The sequence below is a fragment of the Onychostruthus taczanowskii genome, unplaced genomic scaffold (assembly GCF_017590055.1).
Source record: "Onychostruthus taczanowskii isolate IOZ18803 unplaced genomic scaffold, ASM1759005v1 scaffold103, whole genome shotgun sequence".
Taxonomy (NCBI): Eukaryota; Metazoa; Chordata; class Aves; order Passeriformes; family Passeridae; genus Onychostruthus; species Onychostruthus taczanowskii.
The window spans coordinates 597,111-622,009 of NW_024496858.1; the positions used below are offsets into that span (position 1 = coordinate 597,111).

A 24,899-nucleotide genomic window follows, 5' to 3' on the forward strand; every position below is an offset into this window, starting at 1 on the left:
TGTAGCACCCACCTGAGAGAGAAAAGCACCAGGGGAGGTTTAGGTTGGGTATTAGGAGAGATTTCTTTACAGAAAGGGTGGTCAGGTGGTGAACAGGCTGCCCAGGGCAGTGGTGGAGTCACCATTCCTGGAAGTGTTCAAGAAATGTGTAGCTGTGGTGCTTTGGGACATTGTTGAGTGTGGATCTGGCAGTGTTAGGTGAAGGGTTGGACTCAGTGAGGTCTTCTCCAACCTTAACAATTCTCTGGTTGTATTTACCTATAAAAATAGTGAAGGTAGAGCTCAGGTACCTTGGAGTACCTCCTGCCCTGGGCAAGGACACCCAGAACCATCCCTGCCTGCACCCTGGCCTTTGCTTGGACACTTCTGAACATCTCTCTCTCAAATTAATAACACATCCAAGTTACCTTTGGGAAGTCCAGACAGCTTTGGCTCAAAGCAAGCACAAATATTTCAAAGACTTTAGACATTTGATTAGTTCTGCTGGCTTGTTCTGCTTGGATTTAGACACATGCTTATATGTTTGCATGTTTAAGCCCTTGGTTTGGCTTCATGTGTGGAGTTGAATCAGTGTCTTTTAGGTAGGTGCAGAGTAGTTTGGGGACATTTTTCTCCCCTAAAAATGTTGACTTCAGCCTGGAGAGAGGTTTCTTCTCCATCCTTGAAGGTGTTCAGTGCCGGGCCAGGTTGGAGGGGCTTGGAGCAACCTGGTCTAGTGGAAGTGTCCCTGCCCTGGCAGGGGTTTGGAACGGGAAGACTTTTAAGTTCCCTTCCAACCCAAACCATTCTGTGATTCTTTACACCTCATTTTCTGCTATGCTCCACACAGAAAAAAATGTTTCTGATAAACTGTTGGTTGGCCTTGCTCTCTTTCAGGGAAAAAAGAAAAGAGGCAAGCTAATTTCATTCCTTACCTAGGAGGCTCCAAAAGAAAGTTACTATGCTCTTCCATTAATTAAAAGCCTCGTTTAATGAGCTGACAGCCACCTTTGCTTCCCTGTGACCTTGCAGAGCAGCCTGCAGATGTGAGCTCAGGGTTCTAAAGCCAACACCTGAGGCAGGCACAGGTCAGCTGTGCTGATGCCCTGGTGTGTAACACGCAGGAGAAGCCTTGAGCATGACATTTAAATAATGTTTTTGCTGTTTTCAGTCTCGGGAGGTGTTCATGCTCCACATGTGTCTCATCATTTCAGTTGTTTCAGGGGGAAAAAAATGTGCTTGGCTTTATAAATAATTGATTAAATTAGGGATCTGGCTCTCTAAATTTGGTTTAGACAGACTGGGAATAAGTTTTTCACAATAGGAAGAAAGGAAATGATGGATCTACTAATTTTCACTGACACAAGGAAAGGGCTGAGCAGTGAGGGCACCAAGAGTTAAATCTCTATCCTTGCCCTTGGCAGGAGGGCATTACTGCATTGGACTCTCCTGTTCTGCCTTCTGAGACTGACACATTGCTGGAAATCCTCCAGCTGACAGCTGAAATCCTGAATTTCTGTGCAGGGCAGGATGTGCAGGGCAGCCTGAGGTGAGCCCAGCCAGGCAGGGCAGGGGGGTTCTGCACTCCCAGGGGAGAGGCCGTGGATGTCTGAGGGGTCCTGGCTGTCCCTGGGCATTGCTTCCAGGCTGGGACTTCCATGGTGTCTCCCAGGATGGCCCCACTGCTGGAATGGGTTATCCTGGGGAGAAAAGGGGGAAACCTCCTGGTGTCCTCTTGCTAAACCCCCCCCAGATGTCATCACACCACTGAGAGACTGGAGGGACTCCAGCCCACGTGTCTTGGTTTGAAAAGCCAGGTGTCTGCTAAGGGAGGCAGGAACCTCCCCTGAAATGGAAAATGTAAAATGTAACCCACTCCCTCCAAATTATTATGATTTTGAAACTTAAAGGCTCTCAGGCAGAGATATAGGAATAGGAATAACAGTTCTTTACTAGGAAAACTAAAAAAAAAAAAAAAACAAAAAAAACCCCACAAAACACAAAACCAAACAAACAAAAAATAACCACCCAAAACCAAACAACCAAAAAAAAAAAAAAAAAAAAAAAAACCATAAAAAAAAAAAAAAAAAAACCCAAAACAACCCAAATTTAATTGTATAAAAAAACCCTAAAAAAGCTACTGACAGAATCAGAATAGACCTGACCCCCTGTGTGTCAGGGTGGTGGCACAGTTTAATTATACAAAAAACCCCAAAAACCCTAAAAAAACTACTGACAGAATCAGAATAGACCTGACCCCCTGTGTGTCAGGGTGGTGGCACAGTCCCATCCCATGGGGGCTCAGCCCTCCTGCAGTGCCAGCTGTGCTTCTGCTGGAGCAGGGATCCTGCACAAGGCTGGAGTTTTCCTCTGGAGCTCCAGGGCTGCTGGAGATGGGCCTGGTGTTCCTCTGGGAATGCAGGGCAGGAGAAAGCTGCTCCTCAGGGAATGCAGTGGGCAAAGGCTGCTGTGCTGTTCCAGGCTCAGATTGTATCCAGGTAGGAATGCTTGGCTCCTGCCCTGGGCGGAGCATCTCCCATGGGATGATGGAATTTGATCAGCCATGCAGGGACACTCACTGGCCATGGACAGCAGAGATCTCCTGGAGGGAGGATTGGCTGTGGGAGAGATAAAGAACACTGCCCAATAAAGACAGGACAACTGTCCCACCTCTGATGGATGGCAGTAGAATATCCCTATTTCCAGCCTAAGGCACCATGGCACTGGGGGATCTGGATTTCAGCTCCATTTCATGGTGAATTTGGAGTATCAGTGACACCCTCAGGTTTTGCTGATCTGTATCCTGGAGTTAGGGAGTTTTACATGGAAGTAAGGTGGGACACAGACTTGCAGTGGGGTTTGTGGCTTTGGCACAGCCACTGCCATGTGAGGGGCCCCTGTGTGCCTCAAGGACTGGTGAAATTGGGCTGAGGGTGAGGGGGAAGGACTCAAAGCTGCACCCAGGAGATGAGTTTTCCTGGGAAGATGGTGGCCTGGATGCCTATGGGATTTAGGGGCACTGACATTTTTACCTGGAGTCTCAGGGATTGGCCTTGCCCTGGGAGGTGATTCTGGGTTCCCCATTGTCCCCTGTGTGGGACCAGCTTCACCTGAGTCAGTTGTGTGTCCCTTGGAACATGGTTTTGCTCTGCTGAAGTTACTTTGTGGGATTTTTTGTGCTTGTTGCCTCAGTCTGGCTCACACCTGCTTGGGATGAGTGTCAGTGATTTTCTGGGACTCTTGGCAAAACTGTGAGCTCTGAAAGGCTGTTTTACAGGAGGGCACATGTTTGGATCGAGATGAAGTCTTTGAAGTCTGTGGGCTGAAGCTTAGTTTTATCCAGGACTAAATATTTCCTAGATGAAGTTCAGTGAGGCTTTCAAGAGGCAAAGTGCCAGTGTCACACTGGTGTTGGCTCAGGAGATGTGCACTGGCTCAGGAAACACTCAGTGGAAGTTGGGTATTCAGTGTCTTTGAAATTCACATTCCACATTTACCTGCTGAGGGCAATTAGGTGGAGAGGGGGAGTTTTTTAAAGAATAAACCACTTTGCACTCCTTACCACTTCCTTAAGGTTCGTGGAGTCAAGACCCAGGATTTCAGATTTGGTGTAGTTAATGATTCCTGTTCTTTTTCTTTGAAGCTCCTTAGATGCTCTCTCTGGGATTTTCAAATGAGGCCAAAAACCTAAGCACAGATTTAAAGCTTCATGAAGAAATTTAATCATGTCTGTCCAAAAAAGCTGTTAGGGCACAGCCAAAACAGCTGGAAGAGCTCCCTGTGGTATCCTGGTATTCCAAAATACAGGGCTCATTCCCCTGGACTAATTTCCAGGCTGTTTGGCCATCTAATGTTTGCATTTCAAGTCAAATTGGTGGCTTTGCTAAATATTTCTTTTGTTGTACAATAGAGCGTGATGCCTTAAAATTTCTTGATCTTGCAGTTGCCTCTCCAAGGTGGATGTTTAGCTGACAAAATCCAAAATGATGGATGTTCTGTCAGTAGGTCCCAGCAGAATTTGCAGTGCTGTAGATCCCTGTCAGTGCACACACTTCCATTGTGCTTTACATCTCTCCCACGATCTTTCCTATTTAAGGGAAAACAAGAAAGCTCCAGGTCAGAGCAAGTGGGTAATGATGCTCATGAGAAGCCCCTCCCAGTGATGATCTCAGCTTTACACGGCTTTGCTTTGTCTGTGCAGATAGTGGCAGCAATCATGGCAATCACGGGAATTGTAATGATGGCATATGCAGATGGTTTCCAGGGTGATTCAATTATCGGGGTGGCCTACGCCGTGGGATCAGCCTCCACGTCTGCACTCTATAAGGTAGGTCACAACTGTTTGCTGGCACTCCTCAATTCTTTCACATTGGCTGTTAAAAAGACACAAATACAAAGAGAATGGCTGTAAAATAAATGTTGTGTTCTGTTCCTCACTCCTGCGTCACTCACGTTGTGGCAATGTCAGGAAATCTGCCGTGAGGGTAATTAGTTGTCATCTGCCAATTACCCAGAATGGCTTTTCTTGATGAGCCTTTAATGAAATCTCCTCTGCCACGCCAGGAGGAGTTTAAGATCATTTTTAAATCGTGACAACAAGAGTTTATCAACACTTCTCAAAGGGGCTCTCCATGTGCAGCAGGGAGGAGAGCCAGGGTGGGCAACTCATCCCAGGTGTGCCCTGCACTCCTTGGCACAGGCTGGGCTCAGAGCCCTGGTGTGAGCCTGGCATTAGAGACACTTCTGCTTGGAAGAAACGGCTGCTCTGGAAGGTGAGGGCTGGGAAAGGCAGGGATTCTGTCTCAGGAACAGTATGGTTGTGTTCGAGGGTCTCAGGACGAGGGAAGTGAAGAGAATCTTGACTCCATGTTTCAGAAGGCTGATTTATTGTATTATGATATTATATTATATTATATTAAAATGTTATACTAAAACTATACTAAAAAGAATAAAGAGGAAGGTACCATCAGAAGCTAGAAAGAAAGGCAAAGGAATGAATAACAAAAGCTCGTGACTCTCAGGGAGTCTACACAGCTGGACCATGGTTGGTCATTAAGTAGAAACATCTTACATGAACCAATCACAGATGCATCTGTTGGTAAACAATGTCCAGACCACATTCCACAGCCATCAGATAGTTATTGTTTACATTTCTTTTCTGAGGCTTCTCAGCTAGAATAGGAGAAAAATCCTAGCAAAGGATTTTTCATAAAGTATCATGGTGACAGAACAGGTTGGGCTGAGCGTGGCTGGTTTGTTTTCAGCTGCGTGTGTCAGGTTTGGAGTGGGTTTTGGTGGGATCAGAAGCTGCCCTTGCAGCTTTAGACTTCACTCATCTCAGTCAAAATTTGTTGTAGCCTTTCAAAAGTCACTCAAAGCTCATAAATTGAGGCTCATAGAGGACAAGTTCTCACAGAGTGAGCTCTTCCAGGCTGGTTTTCCTCTCACAGCAGGGTCATGCTGTGGAAGTCACTGGAGCCTCCTCCCAAACCCCACTGTTGCCACACTCAGCCCAGATCCTCCACACTTACTGCATGAATGGTGTGTTCTTGAGTTCTTGCCTTATTCTTGGTTTTTCCTGGGTTCTTCTACACTTGCTCCTCGTGGCATTTTGTGTAAAGCTTTGTTACACAGACTCAGCCATCCTGTGGTAAAGGCATGGAGCTAAAACCCAGGAAAGGGCAGAAATCCCAACAAAGATCCCCTTGCAAGACTCCAGTGAAGGAAAAGGGCTGGGCTGTGGCAAATTGGCCTTTGCTCCACTCTCCCCAAGGGAATGGAGTGCTCTCATGACAGGCATGGAATCTAAACCCCTCCACTCTCCTCTCCAGGTTCTGTTCAAAATGTTTCTTGGGAGTGCAAACTTTGGGGAAGCAGCTCATTTTGTGTCCACCCTGGGCTTCTTCAACTTCATCTTCATCTCCATCACCCCCATCATCCTCTACTTCACAAAAGTGGAGTACTGGTACCCCTTCTCTGCTGTGCCATGGGGTTACCTGTGTGGAGTAGCTGGCCTCTGGTTAGGTAAGTGATAAAACAGTTTATTTATTTATTTTTCTAGGTCTTCACCCCTCCAGCCCTTTATAAAATTGGCCTCGGGCCCAAACAATTTCCCCCTGTCCCTTTAAGCAGCAGAGTTCTCTCCCAGATTATTTCTGGTCCCACTGCAAACTGGTGCTCCTTAGAAATGATTCATATTTTTCATTACACTTCATGAAACATTACTATTAATTGAGGTACAATTAATAATTGATACGTAAGCATAGTTATAATTAATAATAATTAATAATTAACAGTAATAGCAGGCAGTAAACATGAAGCAGCACTACTAATTGCCCATTTTTACATCCCCACCCTAGTTCCACACCAATGCCCCTGTCTCTGGCACAGCTTGACTGCTCTAAATCCCTTTCCAAGGGGCTGCATGTTCCCATCCTGGGGGATGTTTGTGCCCTGACAGGGGCACCCCCAGTGCTGGGGCACCTTTCTGGGGCTGCTGCAGGCTCTGGGCAGGGCTCACAGAAGGCTCCCTCTTTCTGAGCCAGGATTGCCAGCAAATTATCTGCTGGATTCAGCCCAGGGGCATTTTAATTTCCACATATAACAACATCCTTTCCTTTGGTAAAGTCTCTTTTATTCCATAATTGAAGAGGTTTTTGTCTTACTACGTGTTTATTAAATGGAAGCAAAGAAAATGTCATTGCCTATCCCATGCTGAGATGTGGCCAGCCTGGCAGCTGAGCTGCTGTGAGCACCTTGAGCTGCTCCAAACCACAGCTGCAGCTGCCCTGTGAGCTCCTAGGGGACCAAAATTAGGGATAATTTGTCACCCAAGTGGATAAACCCAACCTAATGCAGGGGACTCAGCAGCAGGACTGGGTGGTGGGTGATCAAAAGTTTGTTTTTAATCTTTCAAGGAAAAGTTAAACTTAAGCAATCTTTAAGGTGTTTTTTAATATTTCAAGGAAATTGGAGCTCTCTGGGAGTGCTGTCATGTAACAAAAAAAAAACCCCCAAAACAACAAAAGACCAAGTTTTTTGTACGTTATTGTACAAAATTTGTACATTTGTACATTTTTGTATTTGTATTTTTGTACCTTTTGTATTTGTACGTTTTTGTACAAATGTACATTTTGCTCATTTGCCTGTGCAAAGCCATGGAATATAACCTCAGTATTATGGTTTGTGAAAGGCCATTCAGCCCTCCCCTTTCCCCTGTGAAGAATTTCCCCTAATTTCACTTTCATATAGAAAAAACCAAAAATCAAACACTTTGTGACAGCTCCCTCCTTGTGGTGTGGGTACTTAATATCACATATTGCACCTTTGGGGTCTAGGTGGAGGAGAAATGTCTCACTGTGGTGTTTTCCCCCATTTTCATGTGTTATTTTCTCTGTTTTTCCCTAGCTTTCAACATCCTGGTTAACGTTGGGGTGGTGCTGACCTACCCCATCCTGATCTCCATTGGCACCGTGCTCAGCGTCCCTGGAAATGCAGGTACCAGTGCCACAGCTGCTGCTGCTGCTGCTTCTGCTGCTGCCAGAATGAGCCCATGGGAACTCAGAAAGCAGTTTATTAATTAAATAATTTGTTGGGTGGAAATTTACTCCAGAGTCATGTCTTGAACAACGCCTGTTCTTGAACAGCTCTCTGCTCCTCAGTCTCAGCCTCGTCACTCGTGGGGCTTGAGCACAGAAAATACCTGGTTTTTGGGGAATGCAGGTGTGAATCCATGCCTGTGGGAGGCTGCCTGAGGGCTCAGGTGTGCTGTGGGGGCTCAGGTGTGCCTGAGGGCTCAGGTGTGCTGTGGGGGCTCAGGTGTGCTGTGGGGGCTGCTGTGCAGCTGGGAGGCTGTGCCTGGAGGCACCTGGAGCTCTCTCCCCGTCCCTGGTTCCTGCAGCCTCTCTGCTGATGCAGCCTGTTGTGGATAAAGAGTTACCATAAAGTGCCTTCTGTCTCAGGAATCACAGGGTTCTCAAGGCTGGAAAAGAGCTCCAAGATGATCAAGTCCAACCCTCAACCAAATAACCCAGTACTCGCTAAACCATGAAGTGAAGTGCCACGTCCACTCATTTTTGGACACTTTGAGGGATGGTGACTGCACTGCTGCCCTGGGCAGCCTGTGCCTGTGCCTTACCAGTCTTTCAGAGAAGAATTTTTTCCAAATATCCAATCTGTCCTAATCTGGGGTCTTTTCCCTTTGTCCTGTCCCTTGTTTCCTGGGAGCAGAGCCTGAGCCCCACCTGGCTGCACCCTCTCCTTGCAGAGAGCAAGAAGGTTCCCCCCGAGCCTCCTTTTCTCCAGGCTGAGCCCCCTCAGCTCCCTCACAGACCCTTCACCATGGAATTCTGAGGTTTAATCCAGCCCCTCCAGGCTTCCTCAGCCCCTGCACAAGGCAGTGAGGGACAGAGGAGCTGTGGCACCTCCAGTTCTGCACTGTCAGATCAAGGCTCAGGGAGATCTGCGAGCCCCACGGCCAGTGTCACACCCAGAGTGTGACACAGGGTCACAGGGACGTGCCAGGCTGCTCCTGGTGCCATCGTCCATCCTGCTGCCCTTCTGATTCTGCTGTTGTTTCCTCTCCTCCAGCCGTGGACCTGCTGAAGCACAAAATGATCTTCAGCGTGGTGCGGCTGGGGGCCACCATCATCATCTGCATCGGGTTCCTGCTGATGCTGCTGCCCGAGGAGTGGGACGAGATCACCCTGAGGTTCATCAACAGCCTGAAGGAGAAGAAGAGCGAGGATCACTCCGAGGACATCACGGAATCCAGCGTGCACACGAGGAGCAGGAGCAGAGCCAACGGGGCAGTGTCCATCCCGCTGGCGTAGGGCTGGAGGAGCCTCCCTGCAGGCAGATGTATATTCTGTGAATATAGCTTAACTTTCCTCACCACCTGTATGCTTCAAAAAAATGTCATCTAACCTGAGCAGGGGATGAACTGTAAGATAAGAGAAGTACATCTATAATAAATGTTTACATTTATACACTTAACGAGGAACGGGTGTAAATAACTGCAATAAAATCTTTTGTAATAAACAAAGGTTTAAGTTTGTGTCTTTCTGAGCTGGTGAGTTTAAAATGTGGGTCAAGTTTGCATCCTTTATCTCTCTTTGCTAGCAGAAGTAGAGCCATTTTGGAGGATACAAATCTTGGATATTTCCAGCTAAATCTCAAAATTTAACATCTTGACTTACTTTCAGTGAAGTGCCCTTTCAGTAAGGTAGCAGTTTTAGAAAAGCATTTTATGTCTCTCCTGGCATCTTGGAGAGTTCATTTCTGATGTTCTCATCAATATTTCCAATTATTATCAGAATAAATATTCCATGGAGTACAGAACACGAGGCCTCTCCTCCCAGCCCACCCTGGGCTGTGCCTCCTTCCAAAACCTTTCTAGAAGTGGTGCTGGAATTTGAGTGCCTTTAGTAAAGCAAAAAATAGCTTTATTTACCTTGGTTTTTTTTCCCAGAAAAGTTGCACTCCCAGCTGAGCTGCAAGAGTTTCAGGAGAGATGGAACCCCCTGGATTGCTGCTGTCCCTGGGAAATGCCATTTCCTGTTTTCTAGAGCATTGGGACAAATGAATATTTTTCTTAACCTCTGTTGTGGAAAAGTCTTTCAGAAGCCAAATGAAACCAACCAGCCTCACAATCCATTCCCTAGGCCTGCTGCTGTGTAATTTAGGCTGGTTTACAGCATTCCTGGGATTGAGCACTCAAGACTGGCTTTATTTGAGAGCACTTGATAAGCAGACAAACTTTATTTTTTTTAAAAGGAAGAATAAAACCAACTGGAAAATAGTTAGGGGTGGTTTTTTAATGGTATTTCTGCTAGGAGAAAAAAAATCATGTAAATAATAATTTATTTGACTCTTTTTATTTGACTTTTCTATTGGATGTTTTTAAAATATTTTAATATTCGTGTCTAAACTGTTCCTTGCAGCCAGCACTGCAGAAAAAACACTTGTGTGTGTTAAGAAACCCCACAAACTTGGGCTCTTTCATCTAATGGCTGCAGAATTAGGGCTGCAAAAACCACCCCAAGTGTCCCCTGTGCCCTAAACCCAGAGAGAGGTGAAGGTTTGCATGCACACACAAGCCTCTTACTGCTCCAGGTCTGCTGCTTTTGAGAGGAGATAGACAAAAAATATTTCAAAAAAAGTTAATTATAAAGATACTGATGGGCTGAAAGCACCCAGCACATGGCAGCTTGGCCTCTCCCCACAGTTTTGGAGCCGATACATTCATTTGCATTGCTAGATAGTTTTGGGGATGTGTTTTACTGAAATTTTAGCTCCTGCCAAATTGAACACATGGGGAAAACAAAACTTCCATTTTGGCAAGCAGCCTCATGGCAGCATCTTCAGGCATGGGACCGGATCCTTCAAGGAACCTCACTGAGAATTCTGCAGGGAAAATTGTGTGAAATCCCATTTTCTGAGTCAACTTTCCTCTGCTTGACGCATTCCATGGCCAGGGGCACAGGGTGTTAAAAACACTGTGATCCCAGCAAGGAAGGCTTGGGCAGAGCACCCCTGCTTTGGCTTGATGTTCTCAGAATGATTCAGGTTGCAATATTCAGGTCTGTGAATTCTTTCCTTCTTTTTGCTAGTGTCAGGGTTAAATGGCAAGACAGAATTTTGTGTTGGGACTCAGATGTTTATTAGTTCTTATCTCTGTCACAGTCGCACAAACCCTGAGTTCTACAGCACTTCACCCTAACAAACAAAAAATGGAGCCCCATCTCTCTCTCTACAAGGCCTTTTAAGGATAAACTATCCAATTAAGAAATTACACCTAAATTATTTTTACTTTTAACCCAATAACCACCCATGGCTGCAATGGGGACTTTTTATCCAATTACACAAAACCACCCAAACCCATGGGGAAGAAGGTGAAGGAGAAGGTGAAGGAGAACCAGCCTCCACCCTAAACCTCTATCTTGCTTTATATATATTACTATATTCTAAAACTCTTTAAGTTTTTCACCCTGTGACATTACACACTTCTATTCAAACTCCACACCCACAATCCCAGTTCTGTCATTCCATTTTGGAAGCCTTCTCCATGGCCTCAGGTCAATGCAGTGCTCTCTTGGGGGATCAGAGTCTGTCAGCACAGAAAGTCTGAAACTCTCAGGAACCAGGGTTCCAACAGAATGGTTCTTAAAGATCTTCCAGTCCCATTCCCCTGCCATGGGCAGGGACAACTTCCACTATCCCAGGTTGCTCTAAGCTCCATCCAGCCTGGCCTGGAATGCTTCCAGGGATCCAGGAGCAGCCACAGCTTCTCTGTGCACCTTCCCAGATGCTTTCCAGGGTGCTCATCCACCTCAGCAGTGCCTCAAGCCCCCTCCTTCTCCCTCTGCTCAGCCTCCACTTCAAATTCCTCATTAGGCATGGACATAAGGATTTTCCCTGGAGTGCAGTTCCAGCCTTTCAGCTGGAGAAAACCCCACCAAACCCAAGAAATCAGACAGCAAACAGAGGCTCTTTGGCCTGATGCTGTTGGTGATCCATCAGAGAACAGCAAAGCAATAATCACCCCTGCCAAGGGGTCAGACATCACCACCTCCAGCGCTGTGGGTGTCTCTGGCAGCCCCTTCTGCCCTCCCCAGCAAGGTCAGGCTCCATTTCTGTGGCACTGTCTCCCAAGGAAAATGCCACTTTTGATCTGGCAGCTGGGTTACCAGATTCTCCTTATCACTGGAAGGAGCACAGAACGTGTCAGCGTGTCCAACCTCCTGTATCCACAGGAGCTGCCAATCCATGAGGATTGCAGAGCCTGCAATTATGGCAAACAGGTATCATGAAATACCCATCTTTTGGGAAATTCAAACATGTCCATGGATCACTAGACACCTTTTCAGGTGCAGTTTTTTGACAAACAACCAAGCATGTTTGTCATCACTTTTTGCTTCACTAGGTGGGCCTCAAGAAATAAAAACAATGGTCCAGCCTGCACAGGGAAAAAAAGGAGCCACATTTTTAATGGATTGGGGTGTTTGTCACACCTTTGGCATCCCGTACTCTCCCACAAGCCAAGTGATCATTGAGAGAACACATCACACTTTGGAATCCCTCCCTGACAGTCAGGGCAAGCATCTGTGACTGCTTCTGATGAAAAAGTGCATGACTCAGTTCTGCTTGTTCAAAGGTGTTTGGCAAAGCACTCTCAGTGGTCATTGTTCATTTATCTGCTCTTGCATTTCCTTCCTCTAGGAATCCTGGAAGCGAAGAACCTGCTCTAAAATGTGACACAAAATATTTGTTATTTCTCTGCTGTAAAAACTTGTGCAAACATGAAAGGTAACGATACAAACCATCATTATCAACATCCTTTAAGGCTGATCCTTCTGTTTTTCTATTCTGGAGCATTCCCAGCAGTGCCTGCCCCCTCTGGGCAGTGTTATCAGTCCCCAGCCTGGGCTGAGCTAAGATCAATGTCCCCTGTCAAAAGCAGCAGAGGGAGAAACCAGCCGTGTTTCTTGAGCTCACAGATGTGTAACAACAAGCTCTATCAGCCCCAGCAGTTTGTGTCCCAGCCAGGGGATGCTTTCCTCTCTTTGCTGATCCATTTGCTCACACTGTTGCTGCCTGAACGTGCTGCAGCAGGATAAACAACAGCCTGCATTGCTGGGGTTGTTTCTGCTTTACTCACTGGGGATTGGCAGAAAAGCCCAGGCGTTATTTTGGCAAAAAATCCATCCCTCCCACTTTCCATCTCCTCCTTTGCCCACGTTTTTTTGTGATTTAAAATTCATTTTTGAGGAGAAGCTTTAAGGCAGGGGTGATCCCCTGCTGCAGTTGGGTGTTTGAGTGCTTCCCTGTTGTATTTGCTGGGAATGTCCTGGCGAAGGCAGGAATGGTGAATCTGACTCCATGTTTTCAGAAGGCTAATTTATTATTTTATAACACTATAGTATATTAAAGAATAATATACTAAAGGATATGGACAGGATACTTACTAAAATGCTAAAAAGCTAATAATGAAACTTGTGACTCTCTCCAGAGTCCCAACACAGCCTGGCCCTGGTTGGCCAAAGAGTCAAAACAACTCACAGCAGAATCCAATGGAACAATCACCTGTGGGTAAACAATCTCCAAACACATTCCACATGAATAAAACACAGGAGAAGCAAATGAGATAAGAATTGTTTTCCTTCTCAGCTTCCCAGGAGAAAAAATCCTGGGAGAAGGGATTCTTTCAGAGGATGTGAATGCTGCAGTTCCCCTTGGTTCACCTTTGCCCTGTGTGAAGGTGAGTAACAAACTCTGCCCTGAATTGTGGCACTGCACTGCCCTTGAGCTTTCCCAACATCTTCCTAAAAGCAAGGGCATCAGAGCACTTAGCAGTCAATTATTTCATTTTGACTGCAATAAATTTGCTGAAAAATCCAGTTCTGGTGGGATCATCATCACTTACAAATTCCAGCTGAGTTTGGGAGAGACTTTAAAGCCGTAAATGAAATGGGAGAAAGGGATCAAATTCTTCCAAGTCTCCTGGCAGGGACTGTGGGCTGTCCCTAAAGGCACTGTATGGAACCAAAGCTCCTCCAGCCCCATGATTCTGCAGCACAGTACTCAGGAATTTCACTGACTTTCACATATAAAATAAAATAACATTATTGCATTAAATAACTTCCAGCTCAAGAGCAGGATGAGCATCCCTGACCAGGGTCTCAGCTGGCCCCAGTGACCTGCAGCAAGGGCATCCTCCTGTAGCTCCCCTCGCCCCAAACCTTCAGCTGCTGCTCTTGGGCCTCTTGGCTTTACAGAGGAAAACCCTCTGAGAAGGGAACATGGACAGGAGAAGGGACTGGGGAGTGTGGGGAGCCTGTCAGGATTTTGGCAACTCCTGGGTAAAACACCAGATAATGCACCATGGGCTTGGACATCCACTGTTCCCACACATCCATCACTGCATTTAATTCAGGATTTTCCCAAGCTGCTTAACAGGAGTGACCTGTTCTCAGCTGGGGGGGAAGGTAGTTAAAATAAAAAAGAAAAAGAGACAGTAAGCATTGAGAAACTCAGGAGGGGAGCAGGGTGTTGATTTTACATTTTTGTTTGCAAAGAAGGAAAAAAAAGTACAGGCCAGGCTGCTCTGCGCCCTCGTGCCCTGTGTGAGCTGGGAAAAGCAAAGTCATGAGAGGTGTTGGTGCTTTGTGGCTGGAAACACGAACTGGTTGGGTTGTTCCAGGGATGAATATTTTCTTCTGGGGGCAGCCTGGTCTAGTGGAAAGTGTCCATGTCCATGGCAGTGGGGTGGAACTAGAAGATCTTTAAGGTCCCTTCCAACCCAAACCCTTCTACAATCCTATGTTTTTATGAACTATCAAATATTACTAATTTTTGCCAATATTCTCAGTTAGTTTTATCCTAAAGCTGCACTTTTTTTCCCCGCAGTGCCCCCAGGCAGCAGCAGCAAATGTGGGGGAAGCTCCTGTGCTTTATTCCCAAGCCAGGCTTTATTCCCATTTATTCAATCCTGCTTCTCCCATGCAGGATGGGAGACACTTTAACCCTTCTGAAGCTCCAGGGATTGAATTTCCTTCCGAAACCTGAAGATTTAGCATAAGAGCTGCTTGAAGAGATACCTGCAGGCCAGCTGAGGTGGTGGCCCTGGTTGGAAATCTCTTGTAGGTAAAAACCCGAAGTTTCTCCAGGGCTTGGCACTGGCTCCTGAGTTGCCTTCCCCTCTGCCCTCCCTGCAGGGGAATGGCTGGGGATGGGTCAATGTTTAACCGAGCTGGGCAGGACATCTGTGGGAGCTGGCAGAGCTCTGGGTGGCTCCCAGAGATCCCTCTCCGTGGTCAGGGAGGATGGTGCATGAGGGCTTTTCCTGCTCTGGCTCTGCACCATGGGCCTGAGCTCCTCCAAGGCGCGGCCCAGGGTGACCAGGGTGGCCCCGGTGTCCCCCTGCGGGGATGTGCCCCCTCTGGCTGCCCTGCAGAGGCTGCCCAGGGAGCCAGGCCAGCCCCCAGCCTGGGGAAAGCCCAAATTCCAGCTGGAACTGCCTCCTCTGCGGGAGACCTGGTACGGGAGAGCCTCTGCAGGTGAGGGGGCCCTGCTGGGCCTTGTCGGCCCGGGGCACGGGGCTGGGGGTTTGCTGCCCGCAGGGCTGTGCCGTCCTGCCTCAGCAGCTTTCCGCCGGTTTTTTTGCCATTTCCAGGATGTTTCAGCTTTGGGAAAACTCGTTTTTCCCCTCGCACTGCTTCGGGAGGTGTCTCACTCTCCAAAGCCCAGCGGCTGGCTGTCAGCAGGCAGCCCCGGGATCAGCCCTGGCAGCAGCCCTGTGAGCCCAGCACAGCCACAGCCCTGCCTCAGCACAGTCGGATCCTGGCCAGGCGGAGCTCAGCCCTGGAATCACTGACAGATTTCCAGGGGTGCTTCCCTGCGAGCAGCCTCTGTGTTGAGGACTCTCCGTGTGTGGAGACACGAGGCTTGACTCCATTTCAGAAGGCTGATTTATTATGTTAAATATTATATTAAAATACTACATTAAAGCTATACTAAAGAACAGAGAGATCAGAAGGCTACAACAAGAACAGAACAGAATAGAATAACAAAATCCTGTGACTGCTCACAGCCTGGGCACAGGTGGCTGTGATTGGTCATCAATGGAAAACAATCCACATGCACCAATCATGGATGCACCTGTTGCATTCCACAGCAGCAGATAGTAATTGTTTACATTTCTCTCCTGAGGCTCCTCAGCTTCTCAAGAGAGGAAAAATCCCAGCAAAGGATTTTCCATAATATCATGGCTACACCTATGAACTCCATCCTGTACCCAATCCTTCCCTGTATCCATCTGGAAGAGGAGGTGCAGCTCCCCACAACGAGCTGCATGCTGACAAATGCTTCCCACAGCTCTCAGGGGAGTGTGGGGAAATATCCATGAAAACCAGGGGGGAGTGAGGAAGGGCGAGGCAGAGGGAGGAGGATCTGCACCCCCAGCACCCCCTCCCTGCTTTTCCATTCCCAAAAATCAATTTCTGACCCACACCAAGCGGTGTTAAGTGCTGCTGCTTCACCAGAGGCTGGATATTTCCTCCAGGATCATTCATCAGGTGGCATCAGGAAGCAGTGAAAGCAAATAAAGCTCTGGAGTGATAGCAGTGACATTCCCAGAACTGAGGTTTTGGGGAGAAAGCAAATCAGCTCTTGCTGTAGAAAAGCAGGTTTTATGCACTCCATGAGAGCAAGAACAACCAAATGTTCCTGTTCTGGAAAATTATCTCTGGGCATTTAACAAATGCTTGTTTTTAAAAAAAAAAAAAAAGTTTATTAAAAAAAATTAATAAATGCAATCTTCCATTACTTTCCATTTTCAGAAACAAGATGAGTATGCTCAGGAGGACTTGAGTGAAGTATTAGCTCGAGCTGTTGTCTAAATAAGCAAAGCCTCCCAGAGAATAGGTTTTATTTGGTTTATGAGGGTTCAGCTTGGCTTTTTTAAATCCAGATTCCCCAGAGGGGAGGATCTGCTGCTGCTGAAGTGCAAGGGTGAAAAACAGGAGAACAGGAGCCACCAGGATGCCTTGAGCTGGGGCTTGGTGATGTGGGGACAGCCCTCAGCCCCCAGCTCTGCATCTGCAGAGGATGAGGGCAAATGTCCCACAGGCCCCATGGACAGGATGGGAGGGAAAAATCCAAAACACCCCCAAACACAAACCATCAAACCTCATAAGGGAGAAATAACTTCCTCAAAGCCCTATCCTTCACCTGGACAAGCTTCTCCTAAGTCACAGCCACTTCCCTGTGTTGTGTCCCTATTCCCATCTCTGTGGGCCACCTCCTTCTCTTTTCCTTTCCCCTCAGAAATTCCCTGAATTGCCTGCAGATAGAAGCAATAACCCCCTTTTTTCTCTAACAAGCTGCTATTCCACCACATGTTCCCTGCAGATGAGCTTTGTCTCCAGAGGAACCTCCTGTGCTGGAAATTTTCCCCTCAGGCTCCCATTCCTGCTTGTGTGGAGCAGCCAGAGCTTCACTCCGTAGTTAAACATTGCCAGGGCTCTGCAAAACATTCACCTGATGGAGGAGTCACCATGTCCCATAGCCCAGCACCCTCAGAGGAGGAAGAAATTCCTCCCTGGGGGGGTGGTGGACACTGGCACAGGGTGCCACATAATCCCTGGAAGAGCCCAAGTGTTCCAGGGATGGGGCTTGGAGAAACCTGGGATAGCGGAAAGTAACCCTGCCCATGGGAGTGAAAAAAAAAAATAAAAATTTTAGGGTCACTCCCAACCCAAACCATTCCATGATTCTGTGATTGTCTTCTCTCTCTTCCCCAAGAGCCCAGCCTGGTGATCTTCCTTGAGGCTCAAGAATTTCCCCCCATAAACTGGCCTCCAAAATACTGCTTTTCTTGTTAAATATGACTATTAAATTTGACATCAGCTAATGTTCTTCCTGCACTTTATCCCCAGCTCTCCTCCCCTGTTACCTCCTCAGGAGCTGCTCAGCCACACCTCACTGAGCTCCATGTGTGAAATGTCATTTGAATGCACCAGGGCGGCCTGCTGGGGTGAAAAGGTGGGATAAACAGATAAACTGTGGTGTGAAAGAAACACTTCCTGCACATGCAAGGATTTATTTTTGCAGGAAAAGAACAAAGAGGGCATTGGTGTCCAGCTGAGAGCACCAGCACAGAACAGACCTGAGCCCAGATCCTGTCCAGGCCTCAGAGAAAGCTCTGCCCTAGTAACTCACAGGGGATCACTGGTGTGTGACACGTTTTTTGGGCTGATTTCCAGGGTCTGGGAGTGCACCCAGTCCTTTTACTCTGGCTGCTGCTACAGCCCAGCTCTGCCACAGGCAGTAAATCAGCAGAGGTATTGCTCAGCCCCACCAAAAAAATAACAATAATCAAGTCTCAGGGTCTGAACAGCAGGGAAAGACCCAAACTGTTGCCTGGTCCTGATTTAACAGGGCAGGCAGCAGAGATCAGGGATTTCTTGCCCAGCTGATGGTTACAGGGCATGGGATGAGAAGAATCCCTTGCCCACCCAAATCCCCAGGCCTGGGAGAGGCCACAGGAGACACAAGGATGGTGATGGTGTTTAGAAGCATGAGTGGCTGCAGAGGGAAGCTGGAGAGGCATTTCTTAGAAATCACAGGCACACCCACTTCACTCCTGCAGCCAATAGAACATTCCATGTGTTGCTGGAATGCACAGCCAGGGACTTCAGCGGGACATGCCAACCAAAAAACGGGGCACAAACCCCAAAATTAACTTCATCCATTTCTTTAACCTTTAAGGGCCCCTCTCTTGGAATCCCTTGCCGGGACAGGATGGGACCAGCATCATCAAGCAGCACCCACCTCGAAGGCCTCAAGTAAGGAGAGTTGGAATTTGAGTCTCCTCAAGCCAGGAGCTCTCATAAACTCTTGGAGATCTGTTTCACACCCAAGATAGCTCAGCTACCGTAGAAGGCATAAAATCAGCAGGATGGCTTTTGTGGTAGTGTTGCAAATAAAAAAGTTTTAATAAAAGGCAAAATAACAGAACTCTTTACAGGGAAAAACTGAGCTAGGTGCGAGAGGTTCTTGCTCTTGGTAAAACACCTCACAAAAGCAAGTAATTCATTTGTTCTCATCTTTTTTTATTAAATTGCTCAGGTAGGACTTTTTGGCTCTTGTCTAATTGGCTATCCTTAATTTTGAGGTGAAGTTCCCCCAGGTCCTATGAGGTGTCTTTTTTTGAGGAGAGAAACCTTTGGGCTTTTTTCTTTTTTAAGGAGACAAAGGATAGTTTTGTCACTCCGTCAACAGGGAGCACATCCCTACATGGAGTGTGGAAGCTCCCTGGGAGCTGCTCTGAGGGACCCCTCCCCCTGGGCTTTTTGGGGACAGGGCCACGTGTCACAGCACCATGGGGGCTTTGGAGCAGAGGTGGTGAGGCAGACAGACACTGTGCACCAGGGCATGGTGAAAGACACGGCAATTTTTCCGGGTTTCAGGAATTGCTGTGCGTGCCCTGTACCTGCCCAAACTTCTCTCAGTTTCCCCATCCTGCACTTCCCAGACCCATTCCTCCCCAAATCCCGAACCCCATGGCTCTACCTGACCTAGCAGCCAAGATTTGCCTCCACACAAGGGCTACCCTGACATAGCTAAAGCTCAGAAATTTCCTCAAATCTTTATTTCTCCCCTGTGTACTCACTGGTGAGGCCACAGATTGAATCCAGTGTTCATTCATGGGCATTTGTTCTTAATACCCAACCTGAATCTGCTTGGAGCAGCATGGTCTAGTGAAAGGGGTCCCTGCTCATGACAGGGGGTTGGTCCTTCAAGTCCCTCCCAACCCAAAAAATGTCAGGTTTCCATGATTCTGTGAACAGTAAACCCACTGGAGCAAGGATTCTCCTTTTGAGACCTTCTTGCTGTGATTATGATATTTTAAATATAATAAAGAACAGAAGAGCCACCAAATGGGGTCACTTAAACCCCCTCCCCTCAGGGCTGTGGCTCTGGGTGACAGTGGTGGCTTCAGAGCTCAGAGGTGGCCACCAGCTGTGGAACAACGTGTCCCTGGGTTTGGTGGGATGCTGCAAGAGTGGCATCTGAACTGAGCCCACCTACACCCTGCAAAATGTCACATGGACTCACAGTTTCCTTCAGAAACCTCTGCCCAGCATGGAATTCTTAATTAATGATTTTATTTCCGTCCATCGTGTGTTATTGAGACACTCATTGTTAACACTCACCTCAGGACAGACTCTGTCAATCCTACCCTGTTCTGCTGCTGTTGCTCTTGGGGTGTGTTCACAGCTCCAGCAAAAGCCATTTCCCTGTGGGAATACTCTCAAAGGCAGAGGAGCAGGATGATGTGGCCTTCTCAAGGACTTTGAGGATCTTGGTCACAGAATATTTCCAGGCAAAAACCGATGAAGCTCACAAAAACTAAAGGGGAAAGTCCATTTTCCAGCCCGGGACAGGGCTGTACCCAAAAGCCTGGAGCTTGGCTTGCCCCAGGTGATGAGCTGGGGGCTGTGGGGGGATTTCTGCCTCCATCCTCAGCAGGGCAGGGTGATGGGCTGGGGGCTGTGGGGGGATTTCTGCCTCCATCCTCAGCAGGGCAGGGTGATGGGCTGGGGGCTGTGGGGGGATTTCTGCCTCCATCCTCAGCAGGGCAGGGTGATGGGCTGGGGGTTGTGGGGGGATTTCTGCCTTCACCCACCCCGTGCTGGTGGCCTCGGTGCCTTCCTGGGGCGATGCCAGCCTGGACCACAGCTTGTGGTGGCACATGCTGCCATCTAGTGCCATTTTCCAGTTTCATATTTGGCTTTGTGGGGTTATTTTGATGCTAAGAGACGTGCACTTGGCGTTGGGGACTAGTGGAGAATTCTCCCTTTACACGACGCTGATTTTTCCCCCTGCATTTTCACACGGATCCAAAATGACAGCTCAGGATTCAGCAGCAGTTCAGTGCAGACATGTCCCTGTTGAGTCTTAACTATTTTTTGGTTAGGGTTGGGATTAAATGTGTGAGATGGTATTTTTTTGTTTGGATTTAGATGTTTATTAATTTTTATTTATATTATAGTTTTATAAATTTTGAGTTTTATAGTATTTTATTTTAATAAATTTTAAAAATGGAATTGTATCTCTTTTTATAAGGTTTTTTAAGGATAAATTGTTTAATTAAGAAATTACACAAGTTATTTTTATTTTTAACTTAACTAATTATTTGTGGTTTGAAATATAGACTTTTTATTTAATTATATGATATTATTTAAACTTATGGAGAAGAAGGTGAAGAAGGACTCGTTTTTGTTATAAAATTTTTATCTTGTTTTATATATATTTTAAATAATATATTTTATGTAGAAATATTAAATAGTAAATATCAATAATAAATAATAAATAAATTTAATATAAGAATATGAAATAATATACAAATAATGTTTAAATGAATATTTAAATATATATATTAAAACTTTAAACTCTAAGTTTTCTACTGTGCGATATTATACACTTTTATTTAAACTATATAGTCATAATCTGAGTTCTAATATTTAATTTTGGAAATCTCTACGGCCTCAGGTCAAATGCACTGTTCTTTTGGGGTCAGTGCCTGTCAGCACAGAAAGTCCAAAATTCTCAGTGACCAGGGTTCAAACATGTCCTCATTTACTGGGCACTTGCTCATAATCAAGGAGTTAATGGTGTCCCAAATAAAAGTCAGGTGTTACAAAGTCCTTTATGTTGTCCCCTTTAATTTTTATTAAGCTGGACTGAGCTCCCCTCCTAGAAGGGAAATCCAGGTGGAATCACCATCCCTGGAAGTGTTCCAAATTTGTGTAGATGTGGCGCCTGGGGACACAGTTTAGTGCTGGGATAATGGTTGGGCTTGATTGTCTGAGGGGTCTTTTCCAACCTGTGATTCCATGGATACCAAGCCATGGAATGACCCAGCAACACCTCAGAGCCTGGCATGATTTAAGGAGGCTCCTTGAGATGAAAATCCGTGCTCAGTGCAGCCTGTAGAGTAACTCTCTGCCTGTTTTCACCAGCCACCAGAAAAGGACCTTTGTACCATGCACAGTTTTGCAGAGAGGTCTTATTTAGGCCAGTGTAAAGACTGTCTGGACAGAGGGAATGGTGCTCCAGGTCTCCTCTAATTGGGATCTGCCCTTTGATGACCTGACAGGATTCTTGAGATTAAATTATACACACTCAGCTTTGCCGTGAAACAATCTGAGCTGTGGTTTGGCTTCACTCTGGTCTTGGGTGGAGCTTTGGGCACTGTTGGGGCTCAAAGAGAAATGCCTGCAGGGATGGAATTACTGCCAAACCAGGGCTTTGCTGCCTGTGCTGTAAGGCAAAAGATTTCCCCACTTTTGCCACTCCTGAAGGACAAAATGATGCTCATCTCCCTGAGATGCCAAACTCCTTCCTGTATCCCAAGCAGCTGGGCCTGAATTGGAGCTGGAAAAAAGTCAAGGTGGTTTCATATCCTGTTCTATGATCCTGTGGAATGAGCAATGCTAAATGTTATAAATGCTGGACTTGCAGAGGCTTGAACCTGCCATCCCTCCACAAGCAATCACGCCTGTGAAGCCCTGGAGTCAGCCAGAAGCGGCTGCAAGCCCAAAACCAAAGGTAAGTGCGTGAGTTTGTGCCCTTCCCCAAGCCATTCCTGGCTGCAGGCTCCTTTCCCTCACCCTCTGGGCACCCTGAAGGGCAGAAGTTGGTGTTTAACCACGGGCTGTGCTCCTGTCCCTGGCTGAGCCCAGGACACTGAGCTGAAATGCTGGCATGTGGGTGAGAGGATCCAAAAAAAGGAGAAAGCTTCTAATTTCCAGGCTGACAGTTCCCTGGGTGAGATGGACCTGCTGAGCCAGGATATTTAATACTTAAGAGGCTGAAAGTGTGAGAGGCACGTTTTTAAATGACTTATTTGAGCACCCAACACTTGCAGCTGGTGGGGAGAAGGGAGAGACCTCCTTGCTCTCCCTGACAGGAATTTGGAGCCAGGTGGGGCTCAGGCTCTGCTCCCAGGGAACAAGGGACAGGATGAGAGGGAGTGGCCTCAGCTTGTGCCAGGAGAGGTTTAGACTGGATTTCAGGGAAAATTCCTTCACTGAAATCATTGTCAAACATTAGAACAGGCTGCCCAGGGCAGTGATGGAGCCTCCATCCCTGGAGGGATTTCAAAGCCATGTGGATGTGGCACTTGGGGACATGGGGCAGTGGTGGCCTTGGCAGTGCTGAGGGGACAGCTGGACTCCATGATCTTAGATACCTTTTCCAACCTCAACAATTCCATAAGTCTGATGTAAAGGCTGCAAACACTGTGTGCCACAAACAGCCCCTGCAGCCCCAGACATGCAAAAGCTGTTCTTCTCTTTGGATCATGAGATTATCTTGGAGAACCGACTCAAGGCAGTAACACCTCGGGGGCAGAAGCATAAATACATCGTTTTAACGAAGTTTTTTCCCTTCTTGCCCCTGAGCTGTGGGATAAACTGCAAGCACAGTGGAAATCTTTGCTGAATTCCTGCAAGCTGGCTACACCCAGAGATGCTCCCTGCCTTTATCCGGGAATGCCTGAGGGGTTTGTGAGCTGGTGGCTCTTCCTTTCTCTTTCAGAAAGTGCAGGTGTATTTATTTGCATCTTTAAATACCTCGTAGGTGCTGGAGAAGAGGGGGCAAAGCCTGAATCCCCTTCCTGGCAGGAGGCAGCACTTGCACAAGCTTCAGATGCTGGACCTGACCCGCAAGCGACGAGAGGTAATGGCAAGGTGGGTTTGGGGAGGGCATGGGGGTGGCTCTCCCCAGACCACGAGGCTTCAGACCTGGTGCTGGGAAGCTGAAAGGAAGCTTTTCCTGAGTCTTAGGCAGAGGGCTGGTGGGGAGCATCCCCAGGGCCCCTGTGATCAGCAATTACCTGTGATTTTCCCTTTGCCCTCATTTGGCCATGACTCACGGAGAAACCAAAAATCCCTGTCCCAGTCGTGTTCTGTCATGCACCCAGTCTGGCAGATTCCATTTGCCTGGGTTAAACTACTCGACTGTGCAATTATTTCCAGGGCCAGCCCCCTAATGCTGTGCTGTTAAAACACATTCGAGCCTCTGCTGCTTGTGTTGACAACTCATTTGCAAACCCAGGCGGAGCTGAAGAGGAATCTCCACAGGGAGGTGAAAATCAATGAGCAAAACATCAAGGAATTCAGCTCCAAGGATGTCCTTGACACTCTCCAGAGAGGTGACAGCACCAGGAGCCCAGACCCCCTCCCTGCTGAGCACAATCAGCGTTTTCCTGAAGACGACCCTGGTAAGTGGAATGATTTTCCAAGGCGCTGTAAAACTCACCAGCCCTCCTAAATGTCACCAGAGAAGTTTCCCTGTGGAAGGTTCTTCCACTGCTCCACCTCCTGCAGTGATGAGCAGCAGGTTCAGGGTGGGAAAGGCTGTGTTTGTAGGACAAAGCATTGGAATGCCTCAGAGAGCTCTCTGGGGTAAATGTGACACTCACTGAGGCTGATCACTTTTTAGGTTTAGGGGTTTTTCCCACTGTCCCTACAGAAATCTCAGCCACCTCTTCATCCTGACCTGTCCAAGGTATGAGCCCTCTCCTGCTTTGCCTGCACATGACAACCTTTGGCACAGGCTGGGAATGTTCCACTGAGGCTGAAAGTGCTTAAATCAGTGAAAAACTCTCCTGAAGGTGAACTTTCACCAGGAGGAAGGGGAACAAACCTGGCTTCCTATTCCCTTGTGGTTCTCCACCTCATCTCTCTTCCCCTTGGTGATAAAGCCATATTGCCAGACTCTATAATTTCACCAAACATGATCCTGAGTGTGTAACTCCTGCCCCAGACCTGGGGTCTGATCCTACAGGGAGCTCTCAGGATTTTCCTTACGTGCCTCCAGCTGTCCACAACCATTCCCAGCACAGCTCCAGTTGACTGAGCAGCTCTGCAAAGCCATGATATTTTATTTATTTTCTCTCCCCCAGGAAACACGTGGAGTGGAGGACTCTGCAGGGCTGAACCCTCTCCAGACAGGAGGGGGAAGGCTGACCTGTGGTTCTGCAGGGAGCCACGGACCAGGGATCCATTCTGGGACTCCTCCAGCACCAGCTCAGAGGAGTGGGAGAGGGAAGAGAGGATGCACCACAAACCCAGACTTGTGAGGACCAAGACAGAGAGATTTTCCCTCTTTGATGACTTCTTTGACAGGGATTTCTAGTGGTATGTGCCAAAGAAACAAGCCCCAGCTCTGGAGGGCCTGGAATCCCCCCAGATGGATGGGCTGGGGGTGGAGACAGTGAGTGTGGAGGAGTGAGGGGAAAATAGGAAAAGGCAGATATTTCTAGTCAAAAAATACAATTTTGAGCTAAAGGGGACATTGCAATTAAGTTCTGTACCTGTCCCAGATGCCATCCTTGGTCTAGACCACAGTGC

At 47.4% G+C, this 24,899-nt stretch overlaps 2 protein-coding genes across 3 annotated transcripts in view; both read left to right on the forward strand.

The window, feature by feature from the left end:
• Positions 1–9,014, forward strand: part of SLC35F4 (solute carrier family 35 member F4) — a 117,127-nt gene extending 108,113 nt beyond the window's left edge. For both annotated transcript variants that reach the window (XM_041413265.1, XM_041413275.1), the window contains 4 exons: positions 4,181–4,306; positions 5,811–6,003; positions 7,387–7,476; positions 8,569–9,014. In XM_041413265.1, coding sequence (XP_041269199.1) covers positions 4,181–4,306; positions 5,811–6,003; positions 7,387–7,476; positions 8,569–8,810 — 651 coding nt within the window. In that variant the 3' untranslated portion in view covers positions 8,811–9,014. The remainder of the gene's footprint in view (positions 1–4,180; positions 4,307–5,810; positions 6,004–7,386; positions 7,477–8,568) is intronic.
• A 5,807-nt stretch (positions 9,015–14,821) lies between these two features.
• Positions 14,822–24,684, forward strand: CCDC198 (coiled-coil domain containing 198). Its single transcript, XM_041413644.1, has 6 exons — positions 14,822–15,035; positions 18,247–18,323; positions 22,006–22,092; positions 23,125–23,223; positions 23,602–23,767; positions 24,452–24,684. The coding sequence occupies exons 1-6, from the start codon at positions 14,840–14,842 to the stop codon at positions 24,682–24,684; spliced, it is 858 nt and encodes a 285-aa protein (XP_041269578.1). The 5' UTR covers positions 14,822–14,839.
• Positions 24,685–24,899: the final 215 nt, after the last annotated feature.

What these genes read in the sequence shown, in the direction of transcription:
- CCDC198 (XM_041413644.1), top strand. Translation starts at nt 14,840, where the DNA reads ATGGGCCTGAGCTCCTCCAAGGCGCGGCCCAGGGTGACCAGGGTGGCC. An exon ending in GTACGGGAGAGCCTCTGCAG is followed by an intron (nt 15,036 to 18,246) that starts GTGAGGGGGCCC and finishes TTAACCTTTAAG; the next exon opens with GGCCCCTCTCTTGGAATCCC. An exon ending in ACCCACCTCGAAGGCCTCAA is followed by an intron (nt 18,324 to 22,005) that starts GTAAGGAGAGTT and finishes CTGGACTTGCAG; the next exon opens with AGGCTTGAACCTGCCATCCC.